Here is a 20,712-nt window from a genome sequence, read left to right as displayed (position 1 = left end):
GGCCATGAAACTGCTGATCAGTCAATTGTGCAATTACTTTTGAGCCTGTGAAATTGGAGGGACTATATGAAAATTGAAAATGGCTGGAATTTTTAAACTTCTAATAAACTTTGTAACTTACTTTTAGAAAATTACTGCCGCTTCCAGATGCTGCCACGCGTCACTTGACTACCAACATAATCTTTAGTTCCTGCTTTTCTGACGTCCCATATGCCTATCCTATGGTGAAGGATCTGCTAGGGACGTCACTAGTGATGTGCCATACAGGGGCCGATTAGTTTAGCAGCAGGAAACACGCATGAGCGGTCCCCGCTATACTCTGCAGCTCTAATAGAGACAGAACAGCGCAAGCGTTCACATAGGTGTCCACAGAATTAGCTGAATGAATATTTATTTCTTCTGAGCAGCCAATGGAGAAGGGATTACTTGCATAATATGGTGGCGATACGGGAGGCATGCAGAGCGTGATACATAGCAATGCATGCCAAGAAAAATATGTAGTATTGGAATGAAGCTAAAACGACTGGCACACCCCACAACTGCAGCCTTGTAATGTAAACAAACAGCATGTGATGGGGATGCAGACAGCGGCAGAAACATTATTTTAATGCTGAAATGGGAAGAACATGTTTATCATCAGGCACAAACGTCGTCGTCGTCCCCCCCTCCATGAACACCGGAAACCCCTAGTCTACACTCCAAACACATCTTTAGGCCCCATGCACACGACCGTAGATTTCGACTGTAGTTACGAACCCACTCATTTCTATGGCCGATGGACAGCTTCCCATATATTTACGGGAGGTGTCCAGGCCGTAGAAAGGCTCTGTAAAAAAAATAGGTCATGTCCTATATTTTGCTTTTTACGGACCGTGCTCTCATACTTTTATATGTGAGCACGGGTCACAAATGCGGGTGGCTGTAAGCGCCTGACCGTGCCCATAATCACGGAACGAGATTACGGGCACAGTCGTGTGCACGGGGCTTTATTGCTTTCTTTCCAATCGATTGTGTTGGTGTACAGCGGCTAAGTGATAAATTTGTCACTGTCCAAATACTTCTGGACCAAAGTGCATATCGGTTATATTTCAGCAATAGCGCAACTTTTCACACTTCCAGTGTAAAAAATAATTCTGTCCTTTAATCCACAGGCTTATGCATCTGGGTGTGATGTTGTGATCTTGGGAAGTGATTTTGAGAGACTACAAGTGATTCCTGGAGTCCAACATGGAAATGTGCTGGTGGGATGTGTGGACTGTTCCATGCAACAGGGCAGGGTGAGTACATGAAATTCTATTCCCTCTGCAATGGGCCATCATTTCTGTGAAGGTGGGGGGGGGGCTGAAATGTTCTTTTTGCTTTTCTCTTAGGGCCAGTTCACACGCAGTAAATACTGCAGATTTTCCGCAGCGGAATTAGTTGCAAAATATCCACAGCAAATACAATAGCGGCAAAGTGGATGAGGTAAAACAAATCTCATCCACACGTTGCGTAAATACTGGGCAGAAAAAAACGCTCGGAATTTGACCTGCGCAGCATGTCCATTGTATTTATATAAACGCTGCTTATTTGTTGTAGGATTTCCCCATTGAATTCAATGGGGATGTAAACCGCATCAAATAGCAGTTGTTCTGTTTTTTTGCGGCAGATTCGCAGTGATCCCGCCGCAGAAAACGCAACTCAGAAAATAAAAAATATATTCTACTTACCTTGGAGTCCGTTTAGTTATCCTGGGATGACGCTTCATCCCGTGTAACCACCACGGCAGTCAATCACAGGCTGTAGCGATGGTCACATGGATGACACTTCATCCCATGTGACCGCGCTGCAGCCAATCACGGGATGAGAACTCATCCCAGGAGGCTGACCTGCTAGCAGGCCAGCTAATTGCTGCAGTTTTTCGCAGCGGACATTCCGGGTGGACATTCACAGTTCGGTGCGCTTTTTCGCACTGAATTCCCTGCGGCGCTCAGGGTGGATACACTGTGTGCTATTATTCAGTATATCCACCCCGTGTGAACTCTGCCTAACTCTTCTTCTTTTCTCACATTTTCTCTTTTTCCTTTTTTCTCTTTTACAATTCCTGACATTTAATCCTAGTAGGCATTCCCTCTTAGGTCAGTTAGAATCACTACTAAATCTCAAGGAATGTCAGAATAATACTAGTCAATGATTTATTTCAGCTGTTCTTTCCTTCATCACATTCCCAGTGACTTAAAAGTGTATATACACATGGTTCGTATTTAGTGGTAACGCAAAATAAAGTTGTTATTTATACCACACGGTAAATGGCGTAAATTTAAGATGCAAAAATGTATATGAGAATAAAAGTTAATCATTAAATTATATGTACCCCAAAATGGGGACATTAAAAAATACAACTTGTCCCTCAAAAAGGCCCTAATTCGGCTGTCCACTGAAAAATTAAATTGGTATGGCTTTTGAAATGGGCCGATCCAAAAAATTCCCGCTGCTTGCACTCTGGGCCCTAATGACCAAGTAATTTTTATAGGTTTTTCCATCGTCACATTCGAAGAGCTATAAATGTTTATTTTATTTTTGCGTCGACATAGCTGTATAAGGTCTTGTTTTTTGCGGGACAAGTTGTATTTTTTAATAGCACCATTTTGGAGTAGATGCGACTCTTATCACTTTTTATCACATTTTTTAAAGTCAGGATTCACAGAAAACAGCAATTTTTCCATTGTTTTCTATTTTTTACGGCGTTCACCGTGCAGGTTAAATAATGTAATACCTTTTTATAGTCAGGGTCGTTACGGACGCGGCAATACCAAATATGTGTAACTTTTTTGCTTTTATTTTGTTTGTTTTTTGATAGTAAAGCATTTTGTAAGGGGAAAAAGTGGGTTTTCAGGGTTTTTTTTTCACTTTTTTTTTTTATTAATTATTATTATTTTTTTTTTAACTTGTCCGACTACGGGACTTTAATATGCGATCTTCCAGTACTGCAGTGTATTAATGCCTGTCCGTTTAAAATGGACAGGCATCTGCTAGGCCTCCGGCTGCTATCAGAGACACAGATACTCAGTGATTTTATCGCCGGGTGCCGGTGGGATGAGAGGGAGCGCTCTCCAAAACCACTCCGATGCGGCTCTCGCTATTGAGCGCCGCATCTGAGGGGTTAAACGGGTGAGCGATACTAATATCAATCTCTCGTTTGAGCATGGATCCCCTAACCCTCCGCTACCTCTGGTAGCTGAGAGCAGGGAGATTTAACGGCTCCCTGCTCTGTTTATTTATCCTGATGCAGCGCCGTGACGAGGCTTTTACATCAGAATAAAGCCCACTAATGACCGCCGTGAAAAGGCTTATCGGCGGTCATTAAGGGGTTAAATGGTCTGCCGTGGGTCAAGTGTTTTGGGTCGCCTTCCACAAGCTTCTCACAATAAGTTGCTAGAGTTTTGGCCCATTTCTCCTGACTGAACCGGGGTGTAATTGAGTCAGGTTTGTAGGCCTCCTTGCTTGCACACGCTTTTCCAGTTCTGACCATAAATGTTTAATGGGATTAAGGTCACGGCTTTGTGATGGCCACTCCATTACCTTCACTTTGTCCTCAAGCAATTTTGCCACAACTTCAAAAGTATGCTTGGGGTCGTCCATTTGGAAGACACATTTGCGCCCAAGCTTTAACTTTCTGGCGAATGTATTAAGATGTTGCTTCAATATCTATACATAGTTTTCCTTCCTCATAATGCCATCTATTTTGTGAAGTGTGCCAACGAAGCACCCCCACCACATGATGCCACCTCCCCTGTGCTTCACGGTTGGGATGGTGTTCTTTGGCTTGCAAGCCTCCCCATTTTTCCTCTTTACACAACTATGGTCATTATGACTGAACAATTCCATTTTTATTTAATCAAACCAGGGACATTTCAGGTAAATGTCAGGAATTGTGAAAAACTAAGTTTTAATGAATGTGGCTAAGGTGAATGTAAACTTATGACTTCGACTGTTTAACGTGCTTAGTTACCCTAATTTACACATAGCATGAGTGATATTTCTGCTTAAAGAGGCTCTGTCACCACATTGTAAGCGCCCTATCTCCTATATAAGGAGATTGGCGCTGTAATGTAGGTGACAACAGTGCTTTTTATTTTAAGAAACGATCTATTTTCACCACTTTATTAGCGATTTTAGATTTATGCTAATGAGTTGCTTAATGCCCAAGTGGGCGTGTTTTTAATTTGGTCACTCCTCTGTACAACGCCCACTTGGTCTAATCAGCGTCATGCACTCCTCCATTCATTTACTCAGCGCATAGGGATCCTTTTAGATCACTATGTGCTGTCTTATACTAACACATTAACGATACTGAAGTGTTTAGACAGTGAATAGACATTCCACGGGATGTCTATTCACAATCTCTGCACTTCGTTACTCTGTCTGGGGTAGTTACAGCAGAGGATGCGTAATCTCGTGAGATTACGCAGTAAATGACAGGTTACAACGAGATCACGCTTCCTCTGCTGTAACTACCATAGAAACAGTAATGAAGTGCAGAGATTGTGAATAGACATTCCGTGGAATGTCTATTCACTGTCTAAACACTTCAGTATTGTTAATGTGTTAGTATAAGACAGCACATAAGGATCTAGCAGGATCCCTATGCGCTGAGTAAATGGAGAGGAGTGCATGATGCTGATTGGTCAGTGTCATACACTCACTCCCCTGTACAACGCCCACTTGGTCTAAAGTAAAAATGCGCCCACTTGTCCATTAAGCAACTCATTAGCATAAATCTAAAATCGCTAATAAAGTGGTGAAAACCGATTTTTTTGTTTTTTTAAATAAAAAGCATTACTGTCACCTACATTATAGCGCTGATCTCCTTATGTAGGAGATAGGGCACTTATAATGTGGTGACAGAGCCTCTTTAAAGTGACACATATATTTTTATGGTCGACACGGGGCGTGATTTAGCAGGAAATGAGCGTAGCCTATACAGACACTGTGCGCCAAAAATGTGCGAACTGGCGGAAATTAAGGCCCTGTTCACACGCAGTTTTTTTAGATGCGCAAACTGCGTGCCAAAAGACGTCCGAAAATGTCTCCCATTGATTTCAATGGGAGGCGGAGGTGGTTTTTTCCTGCGAGTGGAAAAAAATGCTCGCGGGAAAAAGAAGCGACATGCCCTATCTTCGGGCGTTTACATCTCTGACCTCCCATTGACATCAATGGAAGGCAGAGAGTGTATTTTGCAGCATTTTTTGCCGTGCTGCTCAATGGGCGCGAGCGTAAATTGCCGCGGAAAACGGCCTGCAAAAAACCTCTGTGTGAACAGGGCCTTTGACAACTTCTAGGTTTATCTTGTGGACTTTGTTATGCACCAGACACTTTCCAAAGTATCCATACCGTGCCCTGAAGGCAGCCTTCCATTCATCTCCAGGATGAATTTCAACAAGGCTATATGCTCCTTCTTGATCAAGCTTTGTAAATATTTTAGTTATTCTGGAATTTAAGGGAGAGGATATAGTTTAACTGTGACTTTATTAAGGTGCATATAGTCAATGCAGGGACAGAAGGTGAAATCTTTCTACTCCACAAATAACAAAGGTGCTCCAGCAGGAGATGTATTTAAAAGTCTCATCCAAATATTCCTGCAAGGCTTTCAGTTCTGGTTCAGAAAGGGACGCAACCGAGGGCTGTTTTAGCTCCGGGTAAGCTCTTATTTGGCAATCATACGAACAATGTGGAGGTAGTTTATCATCATGCTTTTTTTTTTTTTGCTTTTTTTTTTTATCACAAACATCCTGAAATTCTTAGTATTGAGTAGATTTTTTTTCCTTTTCTTCCTTTTCTTCCTTTTCTTCCTTTTCTTCCCCTTTTTTCTTTTCTTCCCCTTTTTTCTTTTCTTCCCCTTTTTTTCTTTTCTTTCCCTTGAAAGCTTTAACCATTGATGCACCGTTATGTCCTGTATTGCATTAATTTAAGGCACTGGGATGTTAGCCAGGATGCATCTGTCACCCTGTCAGAGTACAGGGGGACAGAACTGTGCCATAAACTGTTTGACAGTTGATCGACCACAGTAAGATGGCAGGGGACCAATCAGAGCGTTCCCCTGCCGGCTATCGCTGCAATTGGTCAGTCACAGCAGATTGACAAATCACAGCTCCTTGAGAACGTGTATGTGATGGAGCTGGCTCAGAAGCAGAGCCAACGCCATCACTGCCAGGTGTCTGCTTTCGACACCCGGCTGTATCGGCCAGGACCGGAGCTAGCCTCTGATCCGGCCAATTAATCCCTTAGATGCATCTAAGTGGTATCTAGCCTGTCGGCACGCCTGATGGTTGCCATGGCCGCGGGTGTCCGCTGTTTGTTACAGCTCACATCCTGCTCTAACGGCCAGGACCGGAGCTAAGCTTCAATCCGGCCGAATTAACCCCTTAAATGCAATGATGGAAAGTTTGCTGCATCAAGGTGGTTAGAGCGCACCCGAAGGTTGCTAATTGCAACCATTGGCACCCGCGGGGGTGACCATGGTGACCATGGTGACCATGGTGACTATGGTTGCTATGGCAACCGGAGGCCTAACAATGGCCTCCTAGTACAGAAGATTATTCGGCCCCGCCGGGAACAGGGGCCTAATAGCGAACAGGGCTTCATGCCTTCAAGTACCCTAGTGGGACAAAAAAAAAAGTTTAATAAAAATTTAAAGTAACACCATAAGTTTCACGTTAAAAAAAACAATAGCTGCCTTTTTTCCCATAAGCCTTTTATTATAGGAAAAACGGAAAACATAAAAAAAAAAAGTACACATATGTGGTATCACCACAGCCATATGGGTCCAAACAGCAGTTTATTACCACATATGGGGGGCATTGCTGTAATCGGGAGAAGATGCTTTTTTCTCATTTATTCCTTGTAAAAATTATACAGTTTTTCAGAAAAAAAATAGATTTTCATTTTTACAGACTAATTCCAATACGTTTAACATAAAAACTGTGGGGTCACAATACTAACTATACCACTAGATACATTTCTTGAGGGGTTCACTTTTGGGAGGGGTTTCCACTCTTTTGGCACCACAAGCCCTCTTCAAACATGACGAGGCCCATAAATCCACTAGGTGCTAGTTTGCTTCTGAGGCCTGTGCTTCAGTTCAGTAGCACACTAGGGCCACATGTGGGATATTTCTAAAAACTGAAGAATCTGGGCAATAAATATTGAGTTGCATTTCTCTGGTAAAATTTTCTGTGTTAAAGATTTTTTTTTATTACCAATGAATTTTTGCTAAAAAGAATGACTGCTTACTACTTTGCTTTAAAGAGAACATTTCACCTCCCCATAGATGTGCAGCATGTAATGGGGAGGGCTGCACAAACCCTGGGCACTTTACACTTTTTTTCTACCTCCCTTCGTTATTTAGATATCGGTGCCGTTCTATTTGACGCCCGATATTTAAATAACCCCCTGAACAGTCAACGGGCGTGTACTGTCAAGGGGGCGTGTTACTATGGCTGTGACACTGTCCAATCAGATATGGACAATATTACAGCAAAATCGAGGAGAGCGTGTGTGCGGGCGCGCACGCACACACACGCTCTCTCACTCTTCAGCTTTGAAGATCAGTCTTCTGTCAAACTGGCAAGGGGCATATCTCTGCTAGGGACCGTGCAAGCGCTCTACAACTCTTAGGGTATGTTCACACGAGGGCATTATGTCCGTAATTGACGGACGTATTTCGGCTGCAAGTCCCGGACCGAACACAGTGCAGGGAGCCGGGCTCCTAGCATCATACTTATGTACGACGCTAGGAGTCCCTGCCTCGCTGCCGGACAACTGTCCTGTACTGTAATCATGTTTTCAGTACGGGACAGTTGTCCGGCAGGGACTCCTAGCGTCGTACATAACTATGATGCTAGGAGCCCGGCTCCCTGCACTGTGTTCGGTCAGGTACTTGCAGCCGAAATACGTCCGTCAATTACGGACGTAATGCCCTCATGTGAACATACCCTTACACTCTCCGTAGCAGTGACACGCCCCCTTGCCAGTTCGGCAAAAGACTGTTCTTCAAAGCTGAAGACTGAGCGTGCGTGCGGCCAACCAATCAGACGTCTCCAGTTTAATCTGTTCTTTTACATCAGCAATGTACCGCATTATTTATAAACCGTATAAATTTGTACGTCATTTCTCTCTTGCTGTTAGGGGTTTTCGAATAACATAAATTAAAGAAGTTAGGCTATAGATTCAGTGTTTTTCTTTGTATTTACTGTTGATTGACGGAAGAAGACGACAGGGTTATTTCCAAATGGCCAGAGTCTTTCATTTTATCTTTCAGTCTATGATCAATGTGAATGCACAAATGAATGAAGTCCTCCAACTCCACTGGAGTTTTCACTCTGGAAAGATAATATCTCACTTGCTCTGAAAGTCCTCGCAGAAATTTGGCCACTAGATTCTACGTGGTATCCACTAACAAGTGGCCAAATTCTGCTATGTCTTTAGCAGATTAAGTTTAGTATCAGCAGTGGCACAACTATTAGGATCATGAAAAACAAAATTGAAAGCAGTGATGGTCATTGAAATCATCAGTGGCGGATTAAGTAAACCATGGGCCCTGGGCTGTTCCACAAGCTTGGGCCCCCTTCTCCACCACCACCTCCCTGCCACGCCGTGTCTATATTAAACACCACCTTTTTGTGTGAGCATTGACAAATGAGTGCTACGATTCCCCATGTCAAAGGGCTGTGTCCCTACATACTGACAGTCTCCAACCATTGATGACTGTATCACACTGTGTAGGGACACATCCTCCTGACAAGGGGAATGGTAACACGCATTTGTCTATTAGTCCTGGGTACACAAAGACTTTATGTGGAATACAAGGATTTCCGATAACTGACATGTCAGGAGAGGTGACAGATAAATGCAATGACTCACAGGAGATGTCTTCACTGATGGGTCGTTCTCTTTTCTTCTCCATCTGACACAGACCGTTATGGCGACTTCTCCTGATGACTGCAGAGTTTCCTGATGAGAAATCTTTTCCCCTTGATTCTGTAGCCATTTTCAGCGTCTATAGCAACATAAAAATTCAGAAATAAACACCATAAATTGTCTTATACCCCAGACCCCTAAGCAAATTAAGACCTAGGCCCATACATTAACTCAAACCAATAAATTCAGTCCCCAAGAGGTAACTAAACTTTTAAAAAACATTTGGCGCGTCATAGTGAGAGTGATATGTCAGAAGTTTTGATCGATGGGGGTCCCAGCATTGAGACCACCACCGATCACTAAAACAAAGCAGCAGGAGTGCTCGGGTGAGCGCTGTTCCACTTCATTTCTGACTGTCTTTTCTCGGCGCGGTGTACGGACTCATAGACTTTCTGTTGTGCCCATACACCGCATGCTCGGCTATCAGAGGAAAGACGATCAGAAACAAAGTGGCAAAGCACTCACCTGAGCGCTTCTGCCACTTTGTTTCAGCGATTGGTGGGGTCTCAGTGCCCGGACCCCCACCAATTAGAACATTTGACATGTCACTATGACATGTAATTTTTTTTTAAAAGTTTTGTTAGTTACCCTTTAAGCAGTCAGACACCCCTCCCCAGTGCATCTGGCTGAGTGCCCTATGGGAGGGTCTAAGTGTCTGACACTTAGGGCGGATTTACACGAGCGTGTGCGTTTTGCGCACGCAAAAAATGCGGCGTTTTGCGCGCCCAAAAGGCACTTAACAGCTCTGTGTTTCATCACCATATGATGCGCGGCTGCGTGCCTTTCGCGCACCCGCCATCATTATGACACTGTTTGTAAACAGAAAAGCACCTGGTGCTTTTCTGTTTGCAATCATAGTTAGGGTATGTGCACACACACTAATTACGTCCGTAATTGACGGACGTATTTCGGCCGCAAGTACCGGACCGAACACAGTGCAGGGAGCCGGGCTCCTAGCATCATACTTACTACAACTGTCACGTACTGTAATCATGTTTTCAGTACGGAACAGTTGTCCTGCAGCGAGGCAGGGACTCCTAGCATCGTACATAAGTATGATGCTAGGAGCCCGGCTCCCTGCACTGTGTTCGGTCCGGTACTTGCGGCCGAAATACGTCCGTCAATTACGGACGTAATTAGTGTGTGTGCACATACCCTTATACTGCTGTTGAGCAAATCACGCACGTCCCACGGAGTCAATGGGTGCGTGATGCGCAAAAAACGCAGAAATATAGGACATGTCGTCAGTTTTACACAGCGGACACACGCTGCGCAAAAATCACTGACAGTCTGCACTGCCCCATATACTTGCATAGGTCCGTGCGACGCGCGTGAAAAGCACGCGCGTTGCACGGACGTATTACACGTTCGTGTAAATCCGCCCTTATGGCTCTGGGGGGGGGGAAGGAGTTATTCCCCTATAGAACCCTGAACAGTCAATCAAACGCTCTACTGAGGGCTCCATGGGGGAGATTATACTGCAGGGGGGGGGGGGGGTTCTGAGCATCTGACTTACTGCAGAGGGCTCTATGGGTGGGAAATTATTTTGCACACAAAAAATGTGAGATTAAACACCCTATATACAATTCACACTAACACCACACACTATATATTCAAACCACACACACTACACTCACACACTATATAGACTTACATTATAGACACTATAAACACAGCACACACTATAAACACAGCACACACTATATACACAGCACACACTATATACACAGCACACACTATATAGACTTACATTATGACACACACACACTACATAGACTTACATTATAGACACTATATACACAGCACACACTATATAGACTTACATTATGACACACACACACTACATAGACTTACATTATAGACACTATATACACAGCACACACTATATAGACTTACATACACACACACACACACACACACACACACTTACTTACCAGTCTCTTCCTCTGCGGTGCTTGTCTCTGGCAGCCTCCAGGACCTTAATCATGTGACTGTGACGTCACCACAGGTCCTTCACCCTCTAGTTTCAGTTTTGCCGTGATCAGGCAGCTGCTGGAGGTTTAGACAGGAGGGACAGTGCACAGCAGCACAGAGGAGCAGACTGTCAGGGAAACTCCAGCACCTGCCCATCACAATCTCTGACAGTCTGCTCTCTACAGCTGATGTGCTGTGCCCCTGTTCCCTGGCCGCAATTGACTCCCCCTGCACATTCCCCCGCCGGCAGCAGCCCTGGAGAGTTTTTTTTCCACTTGTGTGCGGTGTGGGAAGCTATGGGCCCCCTGCAAGCCTTGGGCCCCGGGCGACCGCCCGAAACGCCCATATGGGGATCCGCCACTGGAAATCATTCAGATGATTACTATTCTGTTCTACATAAGGAGGTGCCTATGTCAGAAGATTGATTATAAACAATAACTTTTTCCTTTCAAAAGTAAATGGAGCAGATTGCTTTTGAAAATATATGGGGCATTGGTTAAGGAAATCTCAGTAATGGTGACTATCACCACTGAATACTGATGGCAGTAGCATGCGTCGTCTTCAGCGGCAGAGCTATGCGAATACAGAAGTTTTCTTTGCAATTCAGTAATGTGTTGATTTTGCACTAGATCGTGCAGCTGAGAATTTTTTTTAATAGGTAGCTCCAAATGATTGTAGTTCAGCAATTTATTGTCTCATGGTTGTCAAAGGACTTGTTACAGCAGACTCCATATTGGCAGAGATGTGGTCAGGAAACCATTCAAGTTCGGTACCCAGATAAATGAATATAGATAGTAACGTGAGGCAGAGAGGAACTAGACTATAAGCAGGAGTCTCAATAGTCCGGCAAGGAGTTACTGCAAGGTCCAGGCTATAGGAGCCACAATGGTGAAATAAATTAGGTAATCAAGATAATGGAATCTAGAGAGGCAGGAATCAAGAGAAGCTGGACACTAGATTTAGCAGTTTAGTTGTCCGTCTCAGATGGCTTAAAGGGAAGATCCACTGGCTGAGACACTAGTTTCTGGGTTCAGATCGTGACCAGTAATGTAAATGGTTGCATGGAGAGAGATCCTGGCACACCAGTACATACACAGCTTTACCGTTGGGGCTTGTCCACACGTAACATAATTGCTGCGTATTTTCAGTCTGGAATTGCGGACGGAAAATACGCAGCAGAGTACAGTAGCAGCAAAGTGGGTGAGATTTAACAAATCTCGTCCACACGTTGCATAAACTTTCCGAGCAGAAATTCACCTGCATATTCTGCGTATTCTTCATACCGCAGCATGTCAATTCCTGCTGCGGAAAGTGGACTGAATTGCTGGGTTTTTCAGAGGAGATGTCACCATCTCCCAGCATTGAAAAAAGGCAGCAAAATCCGCACCATTTTCTACAGTAAAAAAAATGCAGGAAATGGTGCGTTTTTTTCGCAGCGGAATGTCTACTACTTTCTCCAGAATTCTCCAACAATTCCGTTACGTGTGGACAAACACTTTTATAGCGGTGTATGTGCAGGAGTGATATGTAGGTGGAGCAGGAGGGAAGGCCAGGGATTCACATAACATGGCAGCCACCGTCAGCAGAGGATAGACTGGTGTAAAGTTAAAATCACAGCCTGGTCCTATTTAATTATCAACCCCAAATTGCTGCAGACTGATGTCATTTTACTCGATCTGCTGTTCATGTTGTTGGAGGAATTGTGATTCTTCTGTTTAGATGAGTTGTTTTAAAATGAAGATTATAATAGGTTACACTTTTTTTATTTTTTTTAAATATATTTTTTTCTTACCACGACTAAACTAGAAAGTTGCATCCAAACAAAATGGGCATTTTCAGTTGTTTGATGCAAAGTAGCTGGCACTTCTAGGTCATGCTGTCCATGTTCTTCAGTATCATTGTTTCTGTTGTGTCATTGTTTCTCTTGTATTTTTATTGTGTAATAAAACTTTTCTTTTTTTAATTGCATCTTTCAAGCAGTGCATTAACCCCTTGGAGACGCAATTTTTTTTAAATATATATATTTTTTACTTTATTTTTTCTTGCCTTCCAAAAGCTCTAGATTTTTTATTTTTTCCATCGACCTAGCTGTATAAGGGTTTGTTTTTTTGTGGGACAAGTTGTAGTTTGTAATAGCAAAATATAATGTACTGGGAAACTGAAAGAAAAAAATCTTTGCGGGTTGAAATGGGCAGAAAAAGGCCTTATTCACACAAACGTGTTAAACGTCCGTGGGGGGCCGTTGAAACAGCGGCCGTCCCACGGACCTATGTTATTCAATGTGGCCGTTCACACAGCCGTTGTTTCAACGGACCGTGTGAAGGCTCCGTGCGAAAATAGGACATGTCCTATCTTTCCACGCATCACGCATCCCTCCATAGACTCTTAACTATGGGGAATGCGTGGCATCGCGTCCCGCAGCGCCGAGCATGGATGCACCTCGGACGTGAAAAACTACAGTTTTTCACGTCCGAGATGCATTCGTGCTCGTGTGAATCTAGCCAAAGACAGTGCTCTTTTAGTTTTTACAGCTTACAAGAAATAAAACGTAATTTTTTTTTCATAAACTATGCAGTTTAAGGGGTTAATGGCGGCGATTGAAATTCACTTCGGTACCCGTCATTACAGCGGGGTGTCACAGCTGACATCCGGGGATGATGGCACCGACTTCAGCTTCTGAGCCGGTGCCATCCGTTTGGCAAAAGTATTCGACGTTCTGTGGGAAGCACTGGCTTTCCATGACGTATACTTACGACAAATATCGGGAAGGGGTTAATTATATGTAGCCATGTTTTTGGTTTTTCTTTTTTTAAAACTTCTCTGGGCATGTCCATATTGGAGGCACATGCTTTTTTCCGGTTATGCTGTAATTCGTGTGTGTCAGTGGAGATGTATATAAGAGCCTTATTTGTGTGATCGTGTTGCCATACTGCCTTATGTAGGCCTTCTGCAATACAATACACCTGTTGTTAAATCCCCTGCCCTCTGCTGACAGCCTATTGTGCCTACTCTAGTAAAAAAAAAAAAATTGAATTTTGTTTAATAGAATTTTATGGTGTCTTCCACCCCTAGCAACATTTAAACCTTTTACTTTTAACTCCTCAATCTACCTTGGCATCTTTGGGCCCTCCTTCCGCCACCTGTACACGTGTGGATTGTCAATGCAGTTTTTTGGCACAATATCCACAACCGTACAGTACAATGCATGTTAATGGGGTTGTGTGTGTGTGTATATTCCATAGTTTTCAACTGTTTCTGTGAATACGAGAAGAGCTGTCTGTTTCCTAATTGGTCATCTGTCAGTATTTAGTGGATTTATAATCATTAAAGGCTATGCAAGCCTTTTGAATGGCTTTTTTTTTTTTTTTTTTTAAATAAAAAATCGATGTGTTTTGGTGCAACTTTTTATAAATAGTTTTGGTTTTTTTAAAATTTATTTTTACTTTTTGAGATACAGCTGCTCCGTATTCGCTATGCTGAGCAGCTGTATCATTCGCTAAATCCTGTTCTCGTCAGGTCCGCGGGACTAACAGGTTCAGTGAAAGCAGGTCCTGCGTGTCCGGCTCGTAGGATCCGCCTGTTATCCACCACATCGAAGTTCATAACTAAGATTTGATAGATTACAGGTGAATCCTGCGTGTCAGACTGCAGGATTTTGCAAAAGATACAGCTGCTGTGTATAGAGAATACAGAGCAGTTGTATCTCAAAGTAACATTTATTTTTAATAAAAAACAAAGTTGCACCAAACACACTGATCTACGTTTTTATTGAAAAAAAAAAAAAAAGCCATTCAAAAGTTTTACAAAGCCTTTAAATTTACAATATACAAATGCTTCTAGATAAGAGAATTCTAGGTCTAAAAACAAGATTCAAAAACAGTCATAATATATTGTGAGATTTATAGTATTAACTTGTCTGACATGAAAATTAAAGGTACAGTAGCTTTTGGTAAGTAGCTTATTGATGACTGATTTCTTTGTTTGTAGATTGCTGCATCATACGACAATGTCATTTGCATTTTTGAACCAGGAAATCTGAAACAAAAGAATGCTCCATTACAAGTAAGTGTACGCCCTTGCTAATCACAAGTAGCCTTTGATAACAGTAAACTGTTTCATAACATTTGGTGGATGCTGAGTTGACAAAACTGATTTTGTATTTAACGTTTATGTAACGGAGTTTTCCTATTAGGACAAACACTTCTTAAAGAGAACTCTTTTCTTAGCACTTACATTTAGAGCCCGGTTAGCGCCACGAGAGAGGAGTCTGGCATCTTCAGAAGATTCCGCAAGCTCTTCCAACTCTCCGCTGATTAACGTATGTGTCCCCCCCCCGTGCACAGTGGTAGGAAGACATCTGCCAATCAGTGGAGAGTGGGCGGGGCTATTAGCATCTGATTAATACACTGAACTCCTCTCTGGCGGCGCTGCCCAAACTCTAAATGTAAGTTCTCAGAAAAAGTTTAACATTAGCACAAAAGTGACAGACTGCTGAAATCCGCGTGTCTGTCACTACATTGTGCGTCCCTCAGTGATTGCAGTAACATGTGGATGACCGGTTCCCTTTAAAAGTCTGTAAAATTCACTGTTTCTGAAAAAAGAAGGTTCCATTCTGCCTAAATATAAAGTGGATCTGTCTGGTTAATATGCTGCTCTATGTAAAGGGAGCATATTACAGCTATAGGTCCATACTCCTAGAACCCAATTTGGTTGTTAGGATTGCTGATAGAACAAAGCGAACTTATAGTGACAGGCTGCTTTGTATGCACGTATACACAGCAAGCCTGTCCATCACCGGACATGATTGAGTCCGCTATGTTCTTTCAACCGATTTTACTATTTGGGGTATGGACCTGTGGAAAAAAATGCTGCTATTACATGGAGCAGCATACTAAGCTGACAGATCCGCTTACAATTTAAAAAATGAAAGCAAAAAAAAGAAATGCTTTCTATTGTTTTTTGCCATTAATGTAAAAATGACAACAGGAAGTGGAACTATATGAGTTGTCATATTTACATTAGTTTTGGAGATGAAAATGCTGGGAAACCTGAGTAAATTAGAAAACTAAATTTAATGATGTTCTATTTTCTTAGGGAGTTCACTCTCAGTGGCAGAAAAGTGGCCACATATTTTTGGACTCTGTTGCACATAATTTAACTTGGGACCCAACAGGTAAGCAGCAGTTTTGGACTCTGGAATGCCATACTTTTCAGTTTGTCTACTTTTTTTAACCTCCTTTGCATGCCTTAAATGATAAATGCTAAGGTTTCTTTACACAATAGACAGCAGTAAGGCTCTATTCAGACTTTCGTTTTGATCTGTTTTTTTTTTTGTAGGTACACGTCTGTTAACTGGCTCAAGTAGCCTGCGGCTCTGGTCCAACGTAACTCTAGACAAGTTATCCAATGGTGATTCTCAGGAGAAACCAGACACTGATTTTTCCAACTGGACGTGTATCTGGCAGTGCAAGTAAGATATCTTTATGCAATATCCCTATTTTTACTGGTTTTGGAAATCGCAAAAGTGCTAGAATTCATTTAAGTACAAGTTGAACCACATTTTCAAGTCTGTTTTATACTGCAACTCGGGTAAGCTAGAGCCGTCACCTCTGCGATACGGAGAACAAACGGTTTTCAGTCTGCTCAAAGATTCTTTTACAAAAGGGCAGAATTACAGTCGTGCACTGACCCAAAAATATGAAATGGTTTATCTGTCCTCATTCTGAGCCAGGCGAAGAGGTTCTCCAGAAGGGTAAAAAAGTATGTAAATGTTCACAACTGTGCTTGACTGTGTGACGTTACTTCTCCTCTAATCAAATGATGTATTTTGCAGAACGGCATTTTCGGTCCATCTAATGAAGTTTTCGCCAGATGGAGAATTTTTTGTAACCGCTGGAAAGGTATTCCTCTTTTTTTGTATTTTTCTTTATAGTATTCTGGCAAATACATTACTGCACGATTTGTTAAATATTTGTCATTGTAAGGCAGCGTGTAGTTTTTGCGTGTGACTTTGTTTTTAATGGGGGGAGGGCGGTGGCAAAGGTACATATAGATTAAAAATATCAAAAGTATAAAGCAAGAAAGCTTTATACTTCTCATATTTTTGGATTATCATACCTTTTTATTATCCACTCCTGTCTTTGATTGTAAAAAAAAAAAAAACAGACATGTAAAACTGTGTAATAAGTCTCATGGTTAAGGTCGCATTTACACAGCGGTTTCACCCACGTTTCCAAAATGCACTAAACGTTAAATTGTGTGTTTACATAAAATATACATGTGGGAACACCATGGACGGGGCATGATACCATTTTACGCTGTGCAAGGGCATTTTAATTTCTCATTGAATTACACCTAATATCGGTATGAACTAGTGTATGTGCCATAAATCTGAGTTGGTTATACCGATTAACCCTTTCAAGACCGAGCTCATTTTGACCTTCATGACCAGCCCCATTTTCTCAAATCTGACATGTGTCTCTTTATGTGGTAATAACTCCGGAATGCTTTTGCCTATCCAAGCGATTCTGAGATTGTTTTCTCGTGACATATTGTACTTTATGTTAGTGGAAAAATTTGGTCAATAAATTCATTGCTTATTTGTGAAAAACACCAAAATTTAGAGAAAATTTGCAAAAATTATGATTTTTCTCATTTTAAATGTATCTGCTTGTAAAACAGATAGTAATACCACACAAAATAGTTACTATTTATATATTCCATATGTCTACTTTATATTTGCATCGTTTTTTGAACATTATTTTATTTTTCTAGGACATTACAACGTTTAGAACTTTAGCAGCAATTTCTCACATTTTCAAGAAAATTTCAAAAGGCTATTTTTACAGGGACCAGTTCAGTTCTGAAGTGGCTTTGAGGGCCTTATGTACTAGATAGACCCCATAAATCACCCCATATTAAAAACTGCACCCCTCAAAGTATTCAAAACAGCATTCAGAAAGTTTCTTAACACATTAGGCGCTTCACAGGAATTAAAGCAAAGTAGAGGTGAAATTTACAAACTTAATTTTTTTTGCTGAAATTCATTTGTAATACATTTATTTCTGTAACACAGAAGGTTTTACCCGAGAAATGCAACTCAATATTTATTGCCCAGATTCTGCAGTTTTTAGAAATATCCCACATGTGGCTCTAGTGTGATAAAGACCTGAAGCACTGGCCTCAGAAGCAAAGGAGCACCCAGTGGATTTTGGGGCCTCCTTTTTTTAGAATATGTTTTAGGCACCATGTCAGGTTTGAAGATGACTTGTGGTGCCAAAACAGTGGAAATCCCCCAAAAGTGAGACGGTTTTGGAAACTACACACCTCAAGTAATTTATCTAGGGGTATAGTTAGCATCTTGACCCCACAGGTATTTTGCTATATTTATTGTAGTTTGTCTGTGAAAGTGAAAAACTACTTTTTTTCTGAAAAAATATAAAAAAAAATTATATTTGTAAGGAATAAAGATTAAAAAGCACCCCAGAACTTGTAAAGCTACTTCTCCCGATTACGCCAATACCCCATATGTGGTACTAAACTGCTGTTTGGACCCACGGCAGAGCTCAGAAGGGAAGGAGCGCCATTTGGATTTTGAAGCGCAGATTTTGCTGGATTGTTTTTCAGTTCCATGTCGCGTTTACAACGCCCTGGAGTAAGCAAAACAGTGGAATCCCCCCAAAACTGACCCCATTTTGAAGACTACACCCCTCAAGGAATTGTTCTAGGGGTATAGTTAGCATTTTGACCCCACAGTTGTTTTGCTGAATTTAGTGGAATTAGGCCGTGAAAATGAAAATCTACTTTTTTCTGAATAAACATAGAAATTAGATTTAATTTTTACAATGAATAAAGGAGAAAAATTACCCCAAAATTTGTAAAGCAATTTGTCCTGATTACAGCAATACGCCATATGTGGTAATTAAACTGCTGTTTGGACCCACGGCAAGACTCAGAAGGGAAGGAACAATATTTGGCTTTTGGAGCTCAAATTTAACTGGAATGGTTTTCGGGTGTCATGTCGCATATGCAAAGCCCCTGAGGTACCAAAACAGTGGAAACCTCCCAAAAGTCCCTTTAGGGGACTGGAACGAGCGATCATTAGGTCGCTGGTACAATACACTGCAATACTAATGTATTGCAGAATAATGTCATTTTACAGGCTCCTGTAACAGCGCGATCGCTGTTCCTGTCCTTTAGTCCCGGGTGTCAGCTGTAATACACAGCGGACACCTGCAGAATATGGAGCGTGCACAGCGCATGAGCCCGCTCCATAAATAACCCCTCGCACCACGACATGCTATTAAAGAGGCTCTGTCACCAGATTTTGCAGCCCCTATCTGCTAATGCAGCAGATAGGCGCTGCAATGTAGATTACAGTAACGTTTTTATTTTTAAAAAACGAGCATTTTTGGCCAAGTTATGACCATTTTCGTATTTATGCAAATGAGGCTTGCAAAAGTACAACTGGGCGTGTTTAAAATAAAAGTACAACTGGGCGTGTATTATGTGCGTACATCGGGGCGTGTTTACTACTTTTACTAGCTGGGCGTTGTGTATAGAAGTGTCATCCACTTCTCTTCACAACGCCCAGCTTCTGGCAGTGCAGCACTGTGACGTCACTCACAGGTCCTGCATCGTGTCGGCACCAGAGGCTACACTTGATTCTGCAGCAGCATCAGCGTTTGCAGGTAAGTAGCTACATCGACTTACCTGCAAACGCCGATGCTGCTGCAGAATCATCTGTAGCCTCTGGTGCCGACACGATGCAGGACCTGTGAGTGACGTCACAGTGCTGCACTGCCAGAAGCTGGGCGTTGTGAAGAGAAGTGGATGACACTTCTATACACAACGCCCAGCTAGTAAAAGTAGTAAACACACCCCGATGTACGCACATAATACACGCCCAGTTGTACTTTTACTTTTCAACACGCCCAGTTGTACTTTTGCAAGCCTCATTTGCATAAATACAAAAATGGTCATAACTTGGCCAAAAATGCTCGTTTTTAAAAAATAAAAACGTTACTGTAATCTACATTGCAGCGCCTATCTGCTGCAATAGCAGATAGGGGTTGCAGAATCTGGTGACAGAGCCTCTTTAAGTCGTGGTGCGCCAAGGCGTTAATGTGCAGCAGATGGTGCAAAGTGAAAATTAAAATTTTCCACTGATATGCCATTTTAATGCACAATATATTGTGCCCAGTTTGTGCCACTGAAGACAAATACCTCATACAATGTTGAGCGGGTTCTCCCGGATATAAAATGTCATATATGTGGACGTAAGCTGGTGTTTGGGCACGCTGCAGGGCTCAGAAGGGAGGGAACACCATTTGGCTTTTGGAGCGCAGATTTTGCTTGGTAACTGTTCTGTTTGGGGTTTTGCTGGTATTTCAGTTTATGATGTGGGGGTATGTGTAAGGTGTGCGGGGTACATCAGGTCATAATAAGAGCGTATAATAATGGGGTACATAAATAATAATTCGCAGATATGTGGCCAATGTCGCACTGATAAATGGCGCCCGATCTTATCCGCTTTTGGAACACTCTGCACATTTTGCATCGCCATATTCTGAGAGCCAGAACTTTCTTATTTTTTCTCCAACAGAGCTGTGTGAGGGCTTATTTGTTGCGGGACAATCTGTACTTTTCATTAGTACCATTTTAGGGTACATGTGATTTTTATTTTTTTTTTATCACTTTTTATTCGATTTTTTTGGAAGCAAAGTGACAAAGAAACATAAATTCGGACAATGTTTTTTGTACCTAGGTAGTGTAATGTAT

At 42.1% G+C, this 20,712-nt stretch overlaps 1 protein-coding gene across 2 annotated transcripts in view; it reads left to right on the top strand.

The window, feature by feature from the left end:
- DMXL1 (Dmx like 1) overlaps positions 1-20,712 on the top strand; it is a 199,971-nt gene that overhangs the window by 53,609 nt on the left and 125,650 nt on the right. For both annotated transcript variants that reach the window (XM_075836306.1, XM_075836297.1), the window contains exons 2-6: positions 1,152-1,277; positions 14,920-14,994; positions 16,027-16,105; positions 16,270-16,402; positions 16,766-16,832. In XM_075836306.1, coding sequence (XP_075692421.1) covers positions 1,152-1,277; positions 14,920-14,994; positions 16,027-16,105; positions 16,270-16,402; positions 16,766-16,832 — 480 coding nt within the window. The remainder of the gene's footprint in view (positions 1-1,151; positions 1,278-14,919; positions 14,995-16,026; positions 16,106-16,269; positions 16,403-16,765; positions 16,833-20,712) is intronic.

This window comes from Rhinoderma darwinii, chromosome 1 (genome assembly GCF_050947455.1).
Source record: "Rhinoderma darwinii isolate aRhiDar2 chromosome 1, aRhiDar2.hap1, whole genome shotgun sequence".
Taxonomy (NCBI): domain Eukaryota; kingdom Metazoa; phylum Chordata; class Amphibia; order Anura; family Rhinodermatidae; genus Rhinoderma; species Rhinoderma darwinii.
Note: the sequence above shows the minus strand (reverse complement) of the source record. Positions and strands in the feature narration are given on the sequence as shown.